Genomic DNA, 23,498 nt, shown 5'->3' on the forward strand with positions numbered 1-23,498 from the left:
AGCACAAGGATAAAAAGACATTTTAAATAAACATCCAAAATTACAAAGAATGTATGAATTTGTTCTGCCAATATTTCTTAAAGTGTAAACCTTATGAATGCACACGTTGTGATTTCAGATCAGATGGCCGTTTGCGATCTCTGTTAATTTTGTGCATCTGGAGTTTGTCAAGTGTAATAATAACTAAGATACGACATCGTATACACTTTCCACTTCTTGAAATGTCTATGTTAATGTATCACACGATTTACATGTGATTCATGTATTTATTTATAGCCTAAATTTACCTGAAGTGATGATTACATGTCCGAGCTCGTCTATCTGTCTGAAAGTTGACATTAACAATTAAGGTTATTAACCAGTTAAGAATTTATTCAGAAAAATAGATTATTCATCTATTAGCAATATTCCTCCTTATGTGAAACTCCATCTTCTTTTATTCTTCTTCTTTAAATTGTGCTAAATTATTATTATTATAATTATGAGTATTATTTAACTAAATAATGGTGTCTTATTAAAAAAAATCAAGCTAGACTTGCACCTGTTTGTAGGCTGTATTGATTTTATTTTAATGTTTGAATTTGTATTTATTTGTATTATTAATTTGTATTTATTATTCATGGTATTTGTATTTATTATGCTTGGCATTTCACATTTTGCTTGGCACCTCCTGCCTTCAGAATAATGTTGTTATACAGGCACAGACAAATGAAAATTCTGTTTCATGCAGATATTAATATCTGAAATACCAGGAGAAACCACAATGTATTCCACAGTTAATGTAGCCTACAAATTTAGCTTCGTCTGGTAAGAAAATAAATAAATATATATTTTAAATAATAATTGTATAATAATAATAATAATTTATTATTATTATTATTATTATTATCAATTTTTTTTTAATCTCCTTTCCTCCAATTTTGGGATGCCCAATTCCCACTACTTATTAGGTCCTTGTTGTGGCATGGTTACTTCACTTCAATCTGGGTGGCGGAGGACAAGTCTCCGTTCCCTCCACTTCTGAGACAGTCAGTCCGCGCATCTTATCACGTGGCTCGCTGTGAATGACACCGCAGAGTAGTAGTCACCGCCAATACTCGCTGAGCTACACAGGCCTCCATAATTTATTATTATTATTATTTGACTATTATTATGAAAAGGGATATACAAGGTATATTTTATTAATAGAAACTATAAATGTAAGAGTATCACTTTAAAATTTTCATTTCGTTTCATTTACTTTTGACGCACTTCCGGTTTAAGGTCCGACCACACCCGGTTCTATCGGAATACATAGACAGATACAGATATAAATATAGATAATGACGTTGCTGCACACCCCTACTAATTAGTACCTAGTTATTAATTAGTTATAATTATGGTTAGTAATTTGAGACTAGATGAAGCTTCAGGTATTAGAACTGTCTAGCCAGTTTTTACAGTTGTACGTTATTGTCATGACTCTAAATTTGTTTCTCAAAGTAGATGTTATTAAAACAGTAATGTCTGATATGTTGTTTTCCCTCTGTTTCAGGTTAATAATGCAGTGAAAACTAAAATTAATGTGGAGACAAGTGGAGCAAGAATAATCTTTGATCGATTTCATAACTCAGAACCAGACTCCTACTTTTCACCATACAAGGTTCAGGTGAGAAACACTTCTTCAAACTGTCAAATTTTATAACTGACCCCTAAAGATTCAACAGTAATATTTTTATTGTATTGATTTGCCACTTTTTAATTGTAACTCTTCATCAAGGTAGATTATTGAACTTTTCATGCCTGTAAGTATTGAAACTTATTTAGAGAAGTCAGATGTCATACAACCCCAATTCCGAAAACAGTATGTTGGGACAGTATGAAAAATGCTAATAAAAACAAAATGGAGTGATTTGTAAATATACTCATCATTTGCTATAATGAAAACACTACAACTACACATTATATGTTGTTTTACACTGTGAATTCCATTGTTTTCTTATATGTACAGTAGTTTCAAATCCGATGATTGCAACACGCTCCAAAAATTTGGGACATTCAAGTATGTAGCAGGAGCAAAGAAAGTTCTCATCTCATTATGTTTTCCTTCAGGTGCAGAATAGTTTTAATGACAGTGGATGCCTGTCTCAGTCTTACAACTCATTATCAGACGGCACATTGCAAGAACATGCGCCTCTGCCATATACAGTTTGGCCAACTCAGGAAGATGATTGTAAATCAATGGATTGGTCTCAAGGAATACCTAATATCAGGTTATTTTTAAATATTTTTATTCATATTGATAATAATGTGGCAATTAGGAGTAAGATGTTAACACATTAATATTATGAGCCAAAAGTTTGTTGTAAGGGTTTTATTATTAGCTAAGTACTAAAATATTGTTTATAATTTCTAGACGTCAGGTAGATAGCAATAACGGCGGAAGTGAAGCTGATCTTTATGGGTTAGTGTCAAACATCTTGGAAGAACCAGATTCAATAGATCACTACTCCTCACGCTTCTCAGAGAAGTAAGTCCCTCTTGATTTATTGGTTCATTTTGTTAAAATACTTTCATGTTAAAATACTTAATTGTTTTGTTAGTTTGAGCATCCCGACCATATCAACAAATACCTTTGGCATAAGTTGGGCGAGGGACCATCTGTTAAGGGTGACCAATAGAGATGGGAAGGTGCTTGGAAAACCTGTTTAAAACAATAATTATTTTTGATATTACATTTGATGACACTAGTGGAGAAATTATACACTTCAGCTTTATCAGAAATGTAACCAACTAAGCTTGTTGTTATTAATATGGCTATATAGACTTGTTTCCAATATGACAAATGGTGATTCTTTTAGTACATTTTAGGGCTGAAACGAACTATTATTAGAATGATTATTCGACTATTCTGCGATTATTGCAATGATTAATCATTAGCACTTAACCGATTATTCAACTTGTGCCCCGACTTAAAAGGTTGTATTAAACGTGCTTACTAACAATAAAGAGGACAAAATCATCTTTTAAAAATACCTCTAAATGACGTTCACTGAATTAAAGGGAAAAATACTATTTATTAAGTTGAATTCTGTAAAGAAATTCACTGCAAAAAAAAAACTATTGTTATTAGGGCTGGGTATCGTTTAAAATGTTTTGATATCGATACTGATACCTTGTTTCTGTTTGCTAAACCCAAATGTGCATTCCTTCTCTATAAATGAACAATATGTTCAGACAGTCTGTTGCTATTTTTTCAGACACATTCAGAATCATTCCTGCTTTTGCCGTTGTTGCTGTGGCTCGCTTCATGTGTGCGCTTGTAAAATGTATATTTTACAATAAGATATTTAGACTTGCTTTACAAATAAGTGTATTTTGTATACAAGTGTATTTTTTACTTGGTTATAATTCTGCGAGTGCAGTAAAGACAAAATATACTTATATTCAAGATCTATTCTCTAAAAGCAAGTCTGAATATCTTATATGCTGCTTCTCAAGTGAATGCATATTTTTTAAATGATTTTTAGATATTTAAAAATATTTATATTTTGAATATTATTAGGGATGTCCCGATCCGATACCTAGATCGGTATCGGCTTCGATATTGACGTTTTTAGACGGATCGGGTATCGGTCTGACGAGCCCGACCCAAATCCGATACTCTGTGTTAGTCATGTTCGTTACTGTCAAGCTTAAAAAATGACATAAAAGAACTGTTAAAACACAATTAAAGCGGTTCATATGACTCGTGCATTTTATTCAAAGCCACTTGAAGACACGCGATAGCTCTGTGAATTGCAATAGGCTGTGTTTAATAAGTAAACATATAAATGCACGCGCAGCTTCAGCCCGTTAGTGAATGGTGCTTCGGTTTACACACACACGCGCGGCTATTTATAGCCTTCACACGTGCACAATATTTGAGCGCTACAAACAAACATCTCAGATGTAGATGCTCAGCAGTTTGGTTCACTTATAATATGGACTTAGAACGGCACTGGAGGTGCATTTAACCAGAATATAAATAAGAAGCGAATTAAACTTGTAACGCTTGGACCGGATAACTCGAGAGAACTCGAGGGAAGAAAGAGCTTGAAGGCTGAAAGGCTGTATCACGCACATTTAATGACAAGTGCACAGGCAATGCAATCTTCTCATACATGAGAGCTACTCTTCCTTAGCGTCACAAAACGTATAAAATAAAATATACAGAAAAAAGGGTAGAGCACGTCTAGCATCTACAATGTCCTCATCTCATCTCCAACCATGTCATCACGCATAGTACACGTCATGAGTGACGTAACCATCTCTCTTAAAGGGGCACACTGCATTATAATGTGATAAACATGAATACACAGTAACGATCGTTACAAACTGTGAATAAAAAGGGTGAGGGTTTAAAAGTTAAAGCTGTCATGGAGAGACTCACAGCAGAGATATGAACTCTGCAGGGTTTATTGAGCAGAGGATTGAAAAAGTGATGTAAACATTGTGAGTAAATCCAGTTAAGCAGAGTGGCAAACAGCAGGTAAGTAATATCCAGACAGTGTATAGACACGATGAAAGAGATAACTTACAACAATTTTATGATACTTGCAGGCAATAATGAAGACACATGTTTGACATATTATTTCTGAGACTCCAGAACTTTCTACTATCGATGAGAACAGGCACAGAGTGTGAAAGTGAGAGAGAGAGAGAGAGAGAGAGAGAGAGAGAGAGCGAGAGAGTGTGCAGTCATTGATTAGCCACTAATGATATGCAGGTGCGTGTAATCAGAACTCAGGGAGTGCCAGTATCCAGTATGCTAGTTAATAAAGTGTTTCTTAATAAGCTATACATTTATATTGAAATAATGTGTAGTTAAAGGTTTGTGTTTCTTTACATATTAAAGAGTACACCCAATTATTTCCACACAATAATGTAAAGATATTATAAACTGATTATGCAATAAAACAACACTGGTATCGGATCGGGATCGGTATCGGCCAATACTGAGATTTCCGTTATCGGAATCGGATCGGAAGTGGAAAAAGTGGTATCGGGACATCCCTAAATATTATATTCAACATTCTCAGATAACAATTTTTTCTTCTGCAGTATAGTTCCTAAAGTTTGCAGTGTATAATGGGGCGAAGATGTCTTCTCTCACCTTTCTGTTCACTTCAATCCATTTTTAACTCACAAAAAACAAACTCTCTATTATTAATAAAGCTGCATATTGGCAATTTTCTTCACCATAAGAAATGCACAGTGACTTATATTATGATTCAATAAGTCATGAGCCATTGCGTTATTATCTAGTTGCATTAAGTTTGCACGCTCGAGGGATGAACGTCCCTGCAACAGAGTGCGCATCAGCTGGATACCTCACCAAGATGGGCATTTTGGCGTAATTTTGAAATGTACTTGACCGCTCAGGTGCGCATTAGCACACGCATGTTCAGCACTAGTGTTGTCAAAAATACCGGTACTCCGGTACCAAGACGGTACTCAAACAAATTTTTTTTTACGATACCAGAATTTCTGGAGGTACCGGGGTACCGAGTACTGGGTCTACCCGGTACCCATGCAGAGTCGGGAACTTTCGAACACTCACAAGCAAAAGATGACGACAAGCAAAGTAGCTGCTGCTGCAGAGTCTCAACTGAATCTTGTCTAAAAGAAAAGTGGAAAAAGCCAGGTTTGGAAATTCATAGGTTAGGGAAACATCAGAGATCAGCAAAAAACCTATTTGTAAATGCTGCTTTCGCAATTTTCTGACGAAAGGAGGAAACACATCAAACTTAATAAAGCACATGAAAGACAGACACCCGGATTAATTTAAGCAACCAAAGCAGGTGAGTTTAAAAGCATATTATAATTTGCATTAGGACTGAAACTTTTAGTCGACATTATCGACAATACAAAATTTACGCGAAAAATGTTCGTTGTTGAATAGTCGTTTGATCTCATTTAACGTAACGATGACGCGTGAGAGCAGCAGTTCACGCCTGATGGAGGACGAATTACACAGATCAGTCCAGATGCACTCTAAACTTTCACAGTTTATTTTATGTAGATCCCAAAGTATTAGGGAATTATATAAAAAAAAAGTACATTCAGAAGCATGTACCATTGTGGAATAAGCGGAGGCGGAGCTCTTTAAAGGAAACATACGGAAGCTCAAAGAGGCCTTGTGTTATAATTATTTTTCTGTCTCATTTTCTCGTAATCTCGACATAACAAAAGTTGTTTTCTCGTGATATTGACTTAATTTTCTCGTGATCTCGACATAACAGAAGTTGTTTTCTAGTGATAATGACTTAATTTTCTCGTGATCTCGACATAACAAAAGTTGTTTTCTAGTGATAATGACTTAATTTTCTCGTGATCTCGGCATAACAAAAAGTTGTTTTCTCGTGATAATGACTTAATTTTTTTCGTGATCTTGGCATAACAAAAAGTTGTTTTCAATAAGTCTATCTGGAGGCAACAGCTAAACACACTGTTGCATAATGGATGACCGAATATGTCATTACTTTGATCAAGGACTCACTCAAGCTGAATTAGCTGTATGTCTCTCTGTCATTGACAACTTCCAGATTAGTGTCAGACACCTTAGAAGAAGATTATCACATCTACAACTTTGTCGTAGACAATACAGTGACCCTGAACGTTTGGTCAATTTCATTGCCAGCCAACTTGAAGGACCAGGACGTCTGCATGACTGCGGTCAAGCCAGCCGCGATTTAGATCTGTGTGTGCGCATATTGCAGTAATGATGGTACTTTGCGGAAATCACAGAAAGACGTGCTTCTCCTGTTGAGTGCAGAAGAAAGCGACTCTTACTATATTGATGAAAAAGCGTTTATTAAGTGTTTGTGACGTGCTGCCTGGTGTTTATTAATATGTTTGATTTAGCCTATGTGAAAAGTGACTGGTTTAGAAGACTATTGGATAGGGCAGGTGAATATTTGATTACCAAAGTGTAATGAATGAACATAACTTTACATATTACATATACTACATTTTACTTTTCTGCCAAGGATTTCTCATTGTCCTTCATACATTGTAATAAACTTTGAATTGTAAATCATGTAGGTCAATTAAAACTGTATCGTTTTTTGAGAAAATTAAAGGCAAAAACTACTTTTTATTATACAGGGTGCAGCTGTTACTAGATTGCTAGCGAATTATAAAATGACGTGCTCTGGATTACTTTCAACAGCAGAATAAGAATATTAACTTTCTAATAAGTGACACAGGCCTAGGCTATCACAAATGTAGCTGGTTATTTTTCATTAGTGATGTTTTAATCAGTCTGCTTGTCTGGTCGGGCAAGTAAAATTCTCTTTCCCTTGCCCCTTCAAAAATCCACTTGTCCCAGACAAATGTTAATGTCAACCCCTGATTAAATATTTTATTCAACATTTTCTTTGAATTGTTTAATTTTTTTTTCTTCTGCAGTATAGCTCCTAAAGGAAATGTACATTGTTTCAAAGGAATTTTTGTTATTATTTTGGAAAACAAGCCAACAAAGACTAATCAAAAAAGGGTTTTGTTCAGTGTATAATGGGCTAAGATTTGACTAAAATCTCTCATCTTTGTTCACTTTGATCCATCTTTAACTCACAAAAAACTAACTTCTCTTCTTAATTGAGCTGCGTATCGATAATTTTCTTCATTACAAGACACACACAGTGAACGTGACACATATATTATGATTCACTACTTAGCATGCCATCACGTTATAATCTTATCTATCCAAAGTGTGCATCAGCCGGGAGAAGATTCAATCTCTTCCCCGGTCACTTCACGCAACTCATAGACGCGGTGTTGACTGCACAGAGAAATGCCAAATTTGGAGTTTAAGAAAGGATGCTTCAAAGATATAATGCTGGGATGTTCAATTGCGAAATGGAATGTTTGTAAGCATTTGAAAGGATTAATGTACACAATAATCGTTTTATCTCGATTATCTTGTTTTCATAATCGTTGGAAGCCAAAATCGTAATTATAAAAAAAATAATATATTAATTGCCCAGCCCTACCCTGTATAATAAACAGCATTAGCTAGATAAGAATTTAATTCATATATAAGCAAAAGGGACATCATAACTGAAATATATCCCTATGAATTGATATAGAATCGAAATCTGAATCAAATCAAGTGTTTGTGAATCAGAATCAGATCAAATCGGGGAATCTGTGTCAATGTCCAGCCCTATTTCAGTCTGAAATGTTATTGACTGGTATTATGATTATTTTAAACTATCCATTGAAAATAAACACTTTTTTTGCCTCTTAATTATTTAAGTAAAATCTGTAGTCAAACCTGGCCTTTTGTTTCCGAATATCTAACATAATTCAAACTGAATTTTATCTAAGGTGATGATGTGTAGTTTAAAAAATCTGCATGACACAATTGTTGACGCATTGTTATAGCTGTTTCCCTTGTCAGTAGTGGTCAAAATGTCAGGATGTCTAGCTGTTTGAAATGTTTGAATTATTCCATAGTGCTTGAAGGTAAACAAAAAAAAAAAACTTCAAGTGGGTCATATACAGTAGTTCGTGCCGCAAAATCGTGAGTATATCACCTGTATCTGGAGCACAAATGGGAAGCCTGCTGAAATCGTGTACACTTGCATACTCCAAAGATAATGCTATGTGCGTGCAACAATATTTTCAGTCTCACATTAAACCGCTCCGCCTTCCTCCACATTTCTCAGACAGAATATGTACCGCGTATGTGCAACTTAAATAGAATTAGGTGCACGTTTCTTTCCATAATCAACCAACCAAAATCGTGTTTACATGAAACTTAAAATCATCTGATTAATCTTTGCTGACGTCAAAACATGAACAGGTATGCGCACAAAACCATTTAAGGTGTTTACATGACCAGACACGTTGTTGGTTTATTAAGCATAATCAGTGTAAGATTGTGCATGTACTGTAAACGTGCTCATTGTTTTATGTAATTTCATAATTTAATCCAAGCATCTTTCTTTAGACTTGATTCATCATTGTTATTTATTTGAATAAATTATTTTTACAATATATTTTTGCTTGTTTTACACTATCTTAGCAGGACATCATCTAGTATGAAAGGTGTGTGGTCTCCAAATTTAATAAGAGAGGACAGCTTGCAGTACTTCACTAATGAGGTGCAGATGCCACCCATCCCTGGCTTTCCATCAAACCAGATTTGCCCTAAACCAATCACCAATGTTGGCGCTCAGCTTGCAGGCAGAGAATCTCATCAGTGGGCCGAACTTCAGAATTTTAATGGTTTTGATGCTTCTGCACCACCCTGTCATTTCTCATCCCATAACGGAGAGGCTGACACCTATTCTTCCCATCTTCAAAACATCATTCGTCCCCCAGGCCTGAGCACCCCCCCAGCATTAAGCTCTTACCTTTCACAGAATCAGGCACGTAAACCTGATTATTTTACACCTGAGAAGGATGAGGAATACTTTAGCACAGTCAACAACTTCTGCTGCCCTCCAAACAAAATGGATGACTCCTATTTCGATTCATCCCATGACTTTTCACCTATGAACAAAGACAAACTGAGAACAACTCAATCTTTTTCTATGCAGGATGTCAGTAAACTAGCCTTTCTTTTGGCAGAGCAGGATAGTGGCTTCTGCAGAGAATCTGCTCAGAACAATCTTCTGGTCCAGAGGAATCAGGAGGAAAACATGATGGAACAGAAAAGTCATCCCTTTCAAAGAATGTCAGAGTTCATAACTCAAATGCCAGATTTCAAGACAGAGATGACATGCAGCCATGTGGAGCAAAGAGGAGTGGAAGTAGGGGTCAAAAAGACTCTTTTACAGAGTGGTTACCCTACAAATGATTTTTTGGGTTTCGGAAAACAGCCACTTAAACCCTTTTCGACCAGCTTCATCCCTCCAACCCTGCACCCAAGCAAAGAAGGCAGCCAAATTGGAAGAAATGCAGCACAATCCAGTGTAAATCAGTTCCAGCATACCAAGCCAAACCACTATCAGAGCCAAACTAAGGTCGCGACTAAAACCAACGGCAACATTGAATCTCAGGGGTTAGCAAAGCTTATGACTTTGCCTGGGGTTGTTCCCTTACTTCCTTCTCAGCAGATGTTACGAGCTGCAGCAAGAGTCCCAACTGATTTCAGTCAAGGGAATGGAGTTAATCTACAGGGTAGGATAGGCCAGGTTAGTCAGGAGGGGTTGAGAAATGGAGCAGGAAATGTAGACATTGGAGATTTTGACCTCCAGCAAGAGAACAACAGGCTGACGGCTGGTCTCATGATCGATGGGCGCTTTACTCAACGATTTAGCACGAAACCTAAACTTCCAATTGGTTTCCCTAAACAGCTGGACAGGAAACCAGGGCTTCTGCAGAATCCATATCAAGAGCTGGGCAGTATGTATGGGGGACAAGTCAGACACAATGGAGCTGCTTCAAACTCAGCCAAACCCACACCATTCCAACTTTTCCCATTCCTCTATCAAATGGGTGATCCCAGAAAAAATGCATGCCACCCGATCCAGTCGCAAACCCACCTGCCATACAGCTCTGTGCCTCACATTGACACAAATGAACTTCTGTCAAATGGAAACCGTTCAGCCCTCAGCCCTTACCTGCAAGAGTGTATTGGACCAAACCAAGCATCAGGGGATGGGGCTTTCTCTGGGTTTCTGTCTGCCATGAGTTTATCTCAGGGAATAGGAAGCCCCAACAGTCAGCTACACTATTACCTGGAGGAGTGTTACGAGCAGTGGAGGATGCTGGAAAGAGAGAGGAAGAAAGTAAGTGCAAAGTTCTTTAAGAGATAGTTAATCTAAAAATGGAAATTCTGTTATCATTTAGTAACCCTGTTGTTCCAAACTCCAGTGTTTTTTATTCAGTACAGTTGTATGTAGAGTAGCAATATTCACTGATAGCAGTGGTATTAGGCTGAACTCGGTGGTGAAGCGGCTCAGAATATGAGCCCAGGCCAAGGGCTGATCAAACAGACAGAACACAACAGATTGGAACCACACGCAAGGATCTCGAGACAGACACAAGTTGTAGATCTTTCCTGACAAAGCATTTAAACAACTCATTGCTTAATCTGAGATATGCTTATAAGAGAGCAAGACACAGCGGCCAAAGACCTCCACCTACTGTAAGGGGCTGTTCACACCAAACACTTTTGCTACCATCCATTTGTTTTTGGGTGTAAATGCATGCTAGAAGAACATCTTTGTTTCCCTTTGTATTTGTTTATTCAGCATCTCGTGCAGTAGCGCTGTTTTTTAGATGATGTGTCTAATTAAAAAGTACTATAAAAGCATATTGAGAAACCTGCTTTCAGTTAAACTGTATTTGTTGTGCTGTGTCTAGTCTTTTTAGTGGAAGAATGAAGTCATCATTTACAGTGAGGATAAATTTTTTTATTGATATCAAATGCGTTTCTGATTTGTTTATACGTTTCTCTCAGCTGCATGAAGATATTAACTTGCTTTCTCACGGTACTAGCTTTAAATATGTAACTATGCTGGCTAACGAATGCATAAACGTGACAAGCTGGATATAAACTAATGCAAATAGATGGTAATAGATGGTAACAATCGTGGCATTTACACATTTGGGTAGGACTTGTATGTATTTTTGTCACATTGTTCTAAATGCTTGAGGTTAGCTTATACATACTAATCATGCAGCATCTAGTTAACTAATTAATTACTTTTTAATGATATGATAACGTGTACTATAGTGTAATGTATACATACCTTTTCAATGTTGATGTTTTAAATCCACATCTGATGTGCTCTGCTCCATGCAGAGTGTAGTCTCATGTGTCAAAACAAACACCACAAGGCATCAGTGAAGTAATAGTTTTTATTTTGCATCTAGAGGTTGCTCTCATACTGTATAATGACAGCAGACCCTTCCCAGACGTTCCAGCACTGGACGCAATGGGGAAAACTATTGGTGTGGGTTTTTGCCGATAACCGATAGTTCCAGAAATATGTTATCGGTGCAGATTAATCGGCAAAACCGACATATCGGTCGACCTCTAGATCGTGCTATATTAAACTGTGTATATGATGATAATGTATAATAATGCTAAGGGACCTCATATTCTCCTTATAATGCCAAATGTAATGTCTGATATCTCTAGTAAATTTATACTATTATACTACTATATTATACATATAGTTTTTTTTAAAGAATTGTTTAAAAACAGGTAATTACTTTATAATGATATGAAAACGTTTACTTTAGTGTACTGTATACATACCTTTTCGTTGTTGATGTTTTAAATCCACATCTGAAGTGTTCTGCTCCATGCAGAGTGTAGTCTCAAAAGTTTGTCAAAACAAACACCATAAGGCATCAGTGAAGTGCCACTCTTATACTGTATAACGACAGTTCTAGAAATCTGTTATTGGTGATATATCGATATACTGTACTGGTCGACTTCTAGTCCACGTACAAAGGCAAAACCAAGGAGGTCTATAATGCCAGGTAAAAACTAATAAAATTTGCTTCATAAGTTTATATGGTTACTTTTCAAGTAACAGCACTTACCAATTTACTTGAAGTGAAAATCAGCCTTACTTTCCTGTTTACATCTAGGGTTTTTAAATCCATAACAATCTCTTTCTTAATGGTGATAAAGGCAGTGATGACAGCTGACTCATCAGCTTGATCTTACACTCTTTGCTTTCAAATGATGTACATCACTTAAAGCAGGATTGCGTCATTCAAGGCCAGCTAGAAGGCCTCGACTGGGACGTATCCTAAAGACCACACCCACCAAGAACAAATAAATCAATCTGATTGGTTGATTTGTAATTGAATTAGGAGTGGAATGCGGTTTTATATACATAAGCAAAAAGGTGAATGAGAATGAAAGGATAAAAAAAATAAGGCTTTGTTGGCCCTGAGAATTCACCACTACCAAACCAGTATAACTTTCTTTCTTCCATGGAGCAAAAATGTACATGTTAGGAAGAATGACAGCCTCAGACACCATTCACTTTCATTGTATGGAACGTGAACAGTGTGTGAGGCTAACATTTGTGTTCGACTTAAGAAAGAAAGCCATATGGATATGGAGGGACATTAGGGTGAGTAAATAATTTAAAAAAAAATCCTTTTGGGGGAACTATTAATTTAAGCATGAGCCATAAAAGTATACACATAGTCGTTGATTTTTTTTTCAGAAAATATCCAGTTTTTATGCATTGTAGTTTAAACTAAGGAAATGAATTTATGGAAATGTTATTTCAGCTCTGAAATTTTGTTAAATCCAAAAGTGAATTATGTTGTATCCACATTTATTTGCTTACACAGTAATCTCATTTCTTGTTTTCATGTCAAAAGCACGAAATGGTGTGAAACAGATATAATGTGTAACATTTTTCTCTGACTCTTTATCGGACAGGCAGAAGCTGTTCTCATAAAGAGCTACCCAGGGAAACGTGTGTCTGTGGTGACCAATGTTTTACCCAAAATGCCTCCAAACCCTTCCAGAGTGGACCGACTCATTGTAGACCAGCTGCGAGAACAGGCCAAGGTCAGCTTTCTTACCAGTGTTTTCCCTAAAAATATAGTCCATTGTGATTCAATGTGATTTTATATTTTAGAATTAAATTGTTAGTAATGTAGGCTATTTTACTCACAAAGCCAACATGCAGTCCAACAACTCCAATAATGAAACCGAGGAAAAATGGCTTTAAAGTGTTTTTGGGCATAGCTGAGCTAAATCTATTTGTCACTGAACAGACATAAACTATGTTTCCATCCAAGGATTTTTTGCGAAAAAAGATTTAGTGCATCAAAATAAAGCTGACGGAAATGCACATTATTGCTAAAATGTCACAAATGTGATATAATATTTTTCCGTTTAACTTAAGTGCATAAACTCTATGTCGATAAATCAAGTGTCACGAAAAAATGGTTTGTAAACATGTCACAATTATAGTCACATGTCAGAGTTTTCCCCAATCGTTAGCCATGTGTTAATCATGACAACAGTATTGAAAGCCAATTTATTGTACGTGATTATGGATTGTCTTCACGGCATATAGATCCGATGCTGCAAACATGACACTTCCAGGAGTGCCAACACAAATATTTTGTGCATGTTGAACAAATTAATGGCCACTGTTTGTGATTAATTTAATCACAGTATCCATCCGTTTATTTAATAAAGTTTCTTTTCCACACCATTCAAAAAAGTAGACGGCAGTCACAGAATTAGCCCACAAAACATAAAACATATCATTTCTGTCCACAAAGATGTTTTAAATTAAGAATAAATACACAATACTAGGTGAAAAGCTTCAGCAGGTTTTTTTTTTTTTGGAACACTTACAGCCCAATTCTATTAAATTATTGTTTAGTTTACTTTTGAAAAAATGCCGGCAAAATTCCCTGTATTAAATTAAATAAATTACCAAACAAAAAAAGCATTACATTAAAAAAATGAATTACCAATCGAAAAAAGCATTAAATAAAAAAAAATAATTACCAAACTTTACTCAAACTTAAATTAGCTTTACTCTGTTCTGTAGATTAATAAAGTAGGCTGAATGACGTTTTCAGAATGTTCTGCACTTTTTTCAAGACTATAAACTAACAGAACTATTTGTCCAATGCAGAGTTCACTTTCAGAAAACAAGCTTTTGAACATTTTAAAGCGTTTAAATATCTTAAATCTAACTATCTTTACCTCAGATCGCATTTACTGCTTCTTCAGAAAATATTAATTTACATTTTGAAGCTAAAATCAATTTTAGATGATAATCAAGTTCGGTTGGTCATTAAAAGTTGCTGGAGAAAAATGCAGGACATAATACAGTTGTGATGATGATGATGCTTTAGATTAGATGATTGTTCAAAATATTGAATATCTGGAATATCATATGTAAACCCTGATATTACGCCACATAATTTTTTTCCCTTTAATAGCTGTGCACACCGCATATACACATCGATCGATGGTCCTTATACTGAGACAGAAATTTTCCACCACTACTTGGTGCAGGTTGCCAGCTTGAACAGGGCCATGACGATCCGCTTTCAGGTCGGAACCTTAGCCAACCTGCGATAGGTGCAACATCAGGACCAATATTACAGTCATATCAGAAGGGCAACTTTTCCCTTTAGATTACAATTCCTCCAATTCTCATTGCTTTTATTGTGATAAATTAAAATGATAGTAAACTGGCTAATTTTAATGAATTGTCTCAGTGATCTCCCCATTTTACCAAAACATCGGTGGAAAAAAATTAGGGACATCTGGGAGGCGAATTAGCGATAAACACACATTTCTTAATGGAAACAGCTTCAGGGCAGATTTCTTTTGCGCTAAACCAACACTTATGTGACAAAGTGTTTTTTTAGGCAAGACGTCATCACGCACACCCTTTTTTTATCAATAAAAGGCCATTTGAATGGAAACGGACAGAAGGCGGCAAATTTTGCAATTTTATTTTTCACATTTTCACTTTGTTGATAAAAAAATAGCATGAAAGGTGGATGGAAACTAGGCTATAGTCTAACAGATGCAATTTTACTCAGTTTGACAGTTACTATGTTTTGTATTTGCAATGCAGTGCAATTTGATTACATGAATTCGATTAACATTCCATATATTACTGTGTTATTGCATTGTGTTACAGGTGGCAGGTTTGTTGGGGAAGATGGAACAGCTGCGTAGTTTCCCGCTTCATGCTAATATCTGTTCAGCATTGGACAGACATCTTGAGGTCATCTACATCACTCAGGCACGCCGGAAGGATGAGTTCATCAATGCTAGCAGCAGACAGAGGCAGCCTGTAGCCTTCTTTAGAGAGGACAGGGGTCAGTGAGTCAAGCAATATAACAAAAGCAGAAGGGCCACATCTTGTGATCAAATGCAAAGCCACAACCCAGAATCCCACACATTTCTTATGCAGTAAATAAGGATATATATATATATTAGTACTGTGCAGAAGTCTTAGGCACATAAGGTGTTTCACAAAAGCCCCCCACTAAACATTGTGTCAGTCTGAGATTATATAAAGAGACAGAAGCAATTGAGAGCCTAAATAGAAAGAAGAACTGTGGCGAATTCTCCAAGAAGCTTGGAACAACCCACTGGCAACAACCAAGAAGAACTGTGTCCAGGAGTACCTAGGAGAAATGGTGCTGTTTTAAAGGCACAGGTGTTCACACCGAATATTGATTTTTCTTTTTTATGTTTACTGGACTTTGACATTAATAGATAAATGAAAAATATTTATGTCATTACATTTGAAGACATCCTCACTACGCAACATTGTTAAAACGTGCCTAAACCTTTTGCACAGTACGGTATATATATATATATATATATATATATATATATATATATATATATATATATATATATATATACACAGTGCATCCGAAAGTATTCACAGCGCTTCACTTTTTCCACATTTTGTTATGTTACAGCCTTATTCCAAAATGGATTAAATTAATTATTTTCCTCAAAACTCTACAAACAATACCCCATAATGACAATGTGAAAGAAGTTTGTATGAAATCTTTGCAAATGTATTAAAAATAAAAAACAAAAAAAATCACATGTACATAAGTATTCACAGCCTTTGCTCAATACTTTGTCGAAGCACCTTTGGCACCAATTACAGCCTCAAGTCTTTTTGAGTATGATGCTACAAGCTTGGAACGCCTATTTTTGGGCAGTTTCTCTCATTCTTCTTTGCAGGATCTCTTGAGCTCCATCAGGTTGGATGGGGAGCGTCAGTGCACAGCAATTTTCAGATCTCTCAAGAGATGTTCAATCGGGTTCAAGTCTTGGCTCTGGCTGGGCCACTCAAGGACATTCACAGAGTTGTCTCGTAGCCACTGTTTTGTTATCTTGGCTATGTGCATAGGGTTGTTTGTCCTGTTGGGTGATGAACCCTTGCCCCATTCTGAGGTCCAGAGCGCTCTGGAGCAGGTGTTCATCAAGGATGTCTCTGTACATTGCTGCATTCATCTTTCCCTCGATCCTGACTTGTCTCCCAGTTCCTGCCACTGAAAAACATCCCCACAGCATGATGCTTCAACCACCAGGGATGGTATTGGCCAGGTGATGAGCAGTTCCTGGTTTCCTCCAGACATGACGCATGCCATTCAGGCCAAAGAGTTCAATATTTGTTTCATCATACCAGAGAATTTTATTTCTCATAGTCTGAGAGTCCTTCAGATGCCTTTTGGCAAACACAAGGTGGGCTGTCATGTGCCTTTTACTGAGGAGTGGCTTCCGTCTGGCCACTCTACCATACAGGCCTGATTGGTGGAGTGCTGCAGAGATGGTTGTTCTTCTGGAAGGTTCTCCTCTCTCCACAGAGAAACGCTGGAGCTTTGTCAGAGTGACCATCAGGTTCTTGGTCACCTCCCTGACTAAGGCCCTTCTCCCCCAATCACTCAGTTTGGCCAGGCGGCCAGCTCCGAAGAGTCCTGGTGGTTCCAAACTTCTTTCATTTACTGATGATGGAGGCCACTGTGCTCATTGGAACCTTCAATGCTGCAGACATTTTTCTGTACCCTTCCCCAGATCTGTGCCTTGATGCAATCCTGTCTCGGAGGTCTACAGACAATTCCTTGGACTTCATGGCTTGATTTGTGCTCTGACATGCACTGTTAACTGTGGGACCGTATATAGACAGGTGTGTGCCTTTCCAAATCATGTCCAATCAACTGAATTTACCACAGGTGGACTCCAATCAAGTTGTAGACACATCTTCAGGATGATTAGAGGAAACAGGACGCACCTGAGCTCAATTTTGAGTGTCATGGCAAAGGCTGTGAATACTTATTTATATGTGATTTTTTTTCATTTTTTATTTTAAGTAAATTTGCAAAGATTTCAAAAAACTTCTTTCACGTTGTTATTATGGGGTATTGTTTGTAGAATTTTTAGGAAAATAATGAATTCAATCCCCCCGCGACCCTGTACACAGGATAAGCGGTTGACGATGGATGGATGGATGGATGGATGGATGAATTCAGTCCATTTTTGGAATAAGTCTGTACAAAATGTGGAAAAAGTGAAGCGCTGTGAATACTTTCCGGATGCCCTGTATATATACAGTATATCAGAGCATGTAAGTGGAAGCGAGAGCAGAGCATTGAGTGGAGCAGTGATAATTCCACCTGAGCGGAGAGTGCCTTTTTGAAGATTCTGCTCCGCTCGCTCAGGTCGCTCAGTGCCGATCGCTCAACCCAGAATGTGCTAGTGTGATATGCTGGTTTGGGAATCTGCTAAATAAGCAATAGGCCTGAGGTTATGGAGCTCTAAGGTTTTAGTGAAGTTGCAAACCTTATAGCCTAAACAAATGCAAAGCATAAATCAAAGTTAAGAACAAGGAAACCGAAAGGAAGTGTGGAAAGACCATGACAATTAGCAAATATTCCTTTTGGAATCGTACGTGTCACATTGCCAGAAAGCAAGAGGATGTGCTACGCGATGTAGTGCAGCAAAAGGTGAGCTAGTAGGCTACACTACTATTCAATAATAAATGAATAGATAAGTAATGTATCTTATTGTTTTGGAATCATGTCAGTGCAGCTGTCATCTAGATGCAGGCCCAGTTCTGCAGGGTTGCGAATGTTAGAGCACCCTAAATTGAATATGTAAGCATTGAATATTTAAATAATTCTTAATTATTTTCTTCTTAATTGTACATTAGAAGAAAAAAAATATTCTTAAAAGAAGGCAGTGTAATCTGTGAATTAAATAATTTGTATTTGTTTTAGGATCATTAAACTTGATTTTGTCTAATATACATACAGTATATTGGACATAATCTCACTTTATGCTGACAAATATTTTTTATTTGTTAAATTCATGGTTAAACCTTGCCATACACATAAAGAGTGCATGCTCAACACATGAACACAAGTCCAGATTCACTTAATAATGCTTTAAAAATATCAAGGAAAAACAAAGGGGGCACATGGTATCTACTAATATAATAATTATTATATAAATAACCACAGTCCTTTAGATAGCATATGATTTGTACATATAAAAATATAGGGAATATTAATAAAGCAGCAACACTGAAAAAGAGAAAAACATTGACTGCTGTTTTCTGGATAACATAATTCACCCTGTAAAACTGAACACAAAATTAGGATGAGAAATTTCTAATTTTAATTTACAGACCCAAAGTGTTATAGCGTTAAATCAGAAACATATTAGACAACTGAAAAACAATTATGAATTTCACTTTTTCCTGCAATATTTTTCCTGGTACCAGTCCATGTTTTCATTATTGACAAAGGACATGAACAAACTTTAAAGTTGAAAAGATTGAGGTTTTCTGGGTCAGTTGTATTACTCAGGTCCAGTTTAAATTGAAAAGTGCAAATTTGCATGTATGCGAGTTTCCGCGCCAATGCACATATGTTTTATCACGTGTAGAGGCATGTTTTTAAGGCATTATATGAAGATGTTCAATGACATATGTGCTAACAGAGAAATATTTGACTGATTACAAAAGATAAGTAAGGTCTGATAGACCCGATTATCTAACAGCAGTTGTAAACCAGTCCAAAATAAACAGCGAGATTTTATATACAAAAACCCAATACAATCACATAATTTCAGATGTGTACATTACTAATCATTTGATAATTTAATAAATGTCTCCCTATAGTCTATATTTCACACAAAGGGGCAGTTGCTAGGGCCACTGTAGCGACCCCATGCGTATGTGCTTGGAAACAAATATACTACAGAGGCATTTAATGTTTGAGCGGGATTTGAGTGAATGCTTTTTTTAACGGTGAGCGATACTTGAGGAGCGTCCGCTTGGGCCGTGAGCGGCTGAGCGGAGCGCACATGCATGGAGCGGGTTATTGAGCAGAGTGTCACACTGCTCCGCTTCATTCACATGCTCTGATACAGTTGCTGGTCATATAATTAGAATATCATCAAAAATTTATTTCAGTAATTCCATTCAAAAAGTGAAAGTTGGATATTATATTCATTCATTACACACATATTTCAAATGTTTATTTCATTTAATTGTGATGATTAAAACTGACAACTAATGAAAATCCCAAATTCAGTATCTCCGAAAATTTTAATATTACTTAAGACCAATACAAAAAAAGGATTTTTAGAAATGTTGGCCAACTGAAAAGTATGAACATGAAAAGTATGAGCATGTACAGCACTCAATACTTAGTTGGGGCTCCTTTTGCCTGAATTACTGCAGCAATGCGGCGTGGCATGGAGTCGATCAGTCTGTGGCACTGCTCGGGTGTTATGAGAGCCCAGGTTGCTCTGATAGTGGCCTTCAGCTCTTCTGCATTGTTGGGTCTGGCGTATCGCATCTTCCTCTTCACAATACCCCATAGATTTTCTATAGGGTTAAGGTCAGGCGAGTTTTCTGGCCAATTAAGAACAGGGATACCATGATCCTTAAACCAGGTACTGGTAGCTTTGGCACTGTGTGCAGGTGCCAAGCCCTGTTGGAAAATGAAATCTGCATCTCCATAAAGTTGGTCAGCAGCAGGAAGCATGAAGTGCTCTAAAACATTCTGGTAGATGGCTGCGTTGACCTTGGACCTCAGAAAACACAGTGGACCAACACCAGCAGATGACATGGCACCCCAAACTATCACTGACTGTGGAAACTTTACACTAGACTTCAAGCAACGTGGATTCTGTGTCTCTCCTCTCTTCCTCCAGACTCTGGGACCTTGATTTCCAAAGGAAATGCAAAATTTACTTTCATCAGAGAACATAACTTTGGACCACTCAGCAGCAGTCCAGTCCTTTTTGTCTTTAGCCCAGGCGAGACGCTTCTGACGCGGTGTCTTGTTCAAGAGTGGCTTGACACAAGGAATGCGACAGCTGAAACCCATTTCTTACATACGTCTGTGCGTGATGTTCTTGAAGCACTGACTCTAGCTGCAGTCCACTCTTTGTGAATCTCCCCCACATTTTTGAATGGGTTTTGTTTCACAATCCTCTCCAGGGTGCGGTTATCCCTATTGCTTGTACACTTTTTTCTACCACATCTTTTCTTTCCCTTCGCCTCTCTTGTAAAGTGCTTGGACACAGAGCTCTGTGAACAGCCAGCCTCTTTAGCAATGACCTTTTGTGTCTTGCCCTCCTTGTGCAAGGTGTCAATGGTCGTCTTTTGGACAGCTGTCAAGTCAGCAGTCTTCCCCATGATTGTGTTGCCTACAGAACTAGACTGAGAGACCATTTGGCTCCTAAACTATGGAATAGTCTCCCAAACACTGTTCGAGATGCAGACACACTCTCTCAGTTTAAGTCTAGACTAAAGACTCATCTATTTAGCCAGGCATACACCTAATTTATCCTCCAACCCACAATTAGGCTGCTTTAGTTGGGTCTGCCGGAACCAGGAACCAGAAACCAGAAACATTGAGCATGATCTCTAACTCTGCAATAAATTAAATGGCATCTACGCTTACATCTTTTTATTTGTTTCCCTGTCTCAACCTCGGGACTGCTATCCTGAGGTCACCAGAACCGGCTGGATCCAGCACCATTCCTGCTTCATGTTGGACTCCACTGCCACATGTCGCAGAATGATGATGACTAAATGCAGCCGGTGCCAGCCAAACATCACTTCAATCTATTATGACGGACTTCAGAGGATGAAATGATGCCAACTCCAACCTGCATCACCTCGGTCTATTTATGGACTACGATCTTGAAATGAAATGCTTAGACTAACTATTGCCAACAAAAGCCTTCATCAGCCAATTAACAAGGACAATTGCATCTATGTGAACTTCTGCAATTAATCAAGATGGACTTCAAAGACGTTGGTCATTATTCTTACAGTTCAAACACAATTGATGTTTAATCACTGACCCTTAACACTTAGTTTAATAATTTTAAACCATGATTTTACCTATACATAATTAATATTTACATTACATTCATGATGTTAGCCAGAGGGGAACTGGCCCCCACAGTGAGTCTGGTTTCTCCCAAGGTTATTTTTCTCCATTAATCAACATTTTATGGAGTTTTGTGTTCCTTGCCACAGTCGCCTACAGCTTGCTCACTGGGGTTATTAATACAATTATCATTTAATTATTTTTAAACACTATTAAAAATCGTATTTTATCTAATTACACAATGATGATTAATCGACTTAATAGATATTATAGTTTTATCTTCTGTTAATGCTGATATTCTGTAAAGCTGCTTTGAAACGATGTGTGTTGTGAAAGGCGCTATACAAATAAAATTGACTTGACTTGACCATTTAAAGGCCTTTGCAGGTGTTTTGAGTTAATTAGCTGATTAGAGTGTGGCACCCAGTGTCTTCAATATTGAACCTTTTCACAATATTCTAATTTTCTGAGATACAGATTTTGTTTTTTTTTTATTAGTTGTCAGTTATAATCATCAAAATTAAAAGGAATGAACACTTGAAATATATCAGTCTTTGTGGAATGAATGTATACATTATCCAAGTTTCACTTTTTGAATGGAATTACTGAAATAAATAAACTTTTTGATGATATTCTAATTATATGACCAGCACCTGTATATATAGCTAACTGAAAACTGTTCTGCATTGAGCAAAGGCTATCATTTAGCTTGTCTCATATTGCAGATGTAACTTATACTGTAATTCTCAAATGTTATACAAACTCTTTCTTATGTTGTTGTTGTTGTTTTCTTCTTCTGAAATCTTCAGAGATCCTTCTATTGGCATCTGCTGTGAAGGACCTGTGCAGCAGCACCAGGAAGGCCCGATCTGCTCTTTGGTGTGCATTGCAAATGACTTTGCCCAAAACAAGCAGCTTTCCAGAAGAGAGACAAGAGAAAGGTACCTGCTCGCCTTTAGAGCAAGACAGTCCTGAACAGTTCAGCTTAGAGAGAGCACTGGCTGCCCTGTGATCACTGTCTGGCAGGTATAGAGTTTGTGTGCGAGTGTGTTTTGCTTTGAAACACAGAGTAACATCAATTGAACCTGTCTACAAAGGCACAAGAGGTGATGATAGGATTTTAAGAGGAATGAATGAGTTATTTAAGTTATTCCACTTTAGTGATACATTAGGCTCAGTTCTGGGCAGATGGAATTCTTAGTTCATTAGTATTTATCAGTCTTCTGTGAAAACCACCAATCACAATTCAATCAGATTCTCCAAATAATAAAAAAAAATGGTATATAGAATTATGGCAGTGAGATCAGTATTGAAGTATTTGTCCAAGGACTCCAGGACTGCCAGGGACACCAGTGAGTGGGAGTGATCTAGTTGTTGACAGTAAGAGACAGATGAAGAGGGATGAAATCAGAAGAGGGACCTTTTAACTGGCAAATGGTGATAATGAAAAAAAAGTGCAGCAAGAGTAAGATCTGGGACTTTGGAGGATAATGGGATTTTGGTCCCCAATTGACCCTGATCTTTTATAAATAGTTGTTAAATAGGAAATTAAATTTTGAGTATGTGTTCTGCATTGAACAAACAACGATTATTTGTTTACGTTTTTTGACAGTTTAATTAGTGTC

At 37.1% G+C, this 23,498-nt stretch overlaps 1 protein-coding gene across 1 annotated transcript; it reads left to right on the top strand.

Moving 5' to 3' along the window:
- Positions 1–1,400: 1,400 nt before the first annotated feature.
- moto (minamoto) lies at positions 1,401–22,966 on the top strand. The gene is made up of 8 exons (XM_052132726.1): positions 1,401–1,412; positions 1,535–1,642; positions 2,092–2,252; positions 2,396–2,509; positions 9,053–10,763; positions 13,391–13,522; positions 15,633–15,813; positions 22,683–22,966. The coding sequence occupies exons 1-8, from the start codon at positions 1,401–1,403 to the stop codon at positions 22,883–22,885; spliced, it is 2,622 nt and encodes an 873-aa protein (XP_051988686.1). The 3' UTR covers positions 22,886–22,966.
- Positions 22,967–23,498: the final 532 nt, after the last annotated feature.

This window comes from Xyrauchen texanus, chromosome 8 (genome assembly GCF_025860055.1).
Source record: "Xyrauchen texanus isolate HMW12.3.18 chromosome 8, RBS_HiC_50CHRs, whole genome shotgun sequence".
Taxonomy (NCBI): Eukaryota; Metazoa; Chordata; class Actinopteri; order Cypriniformes; family Catostomidae; genus Xyrauchen; species Xyrauchen texanus.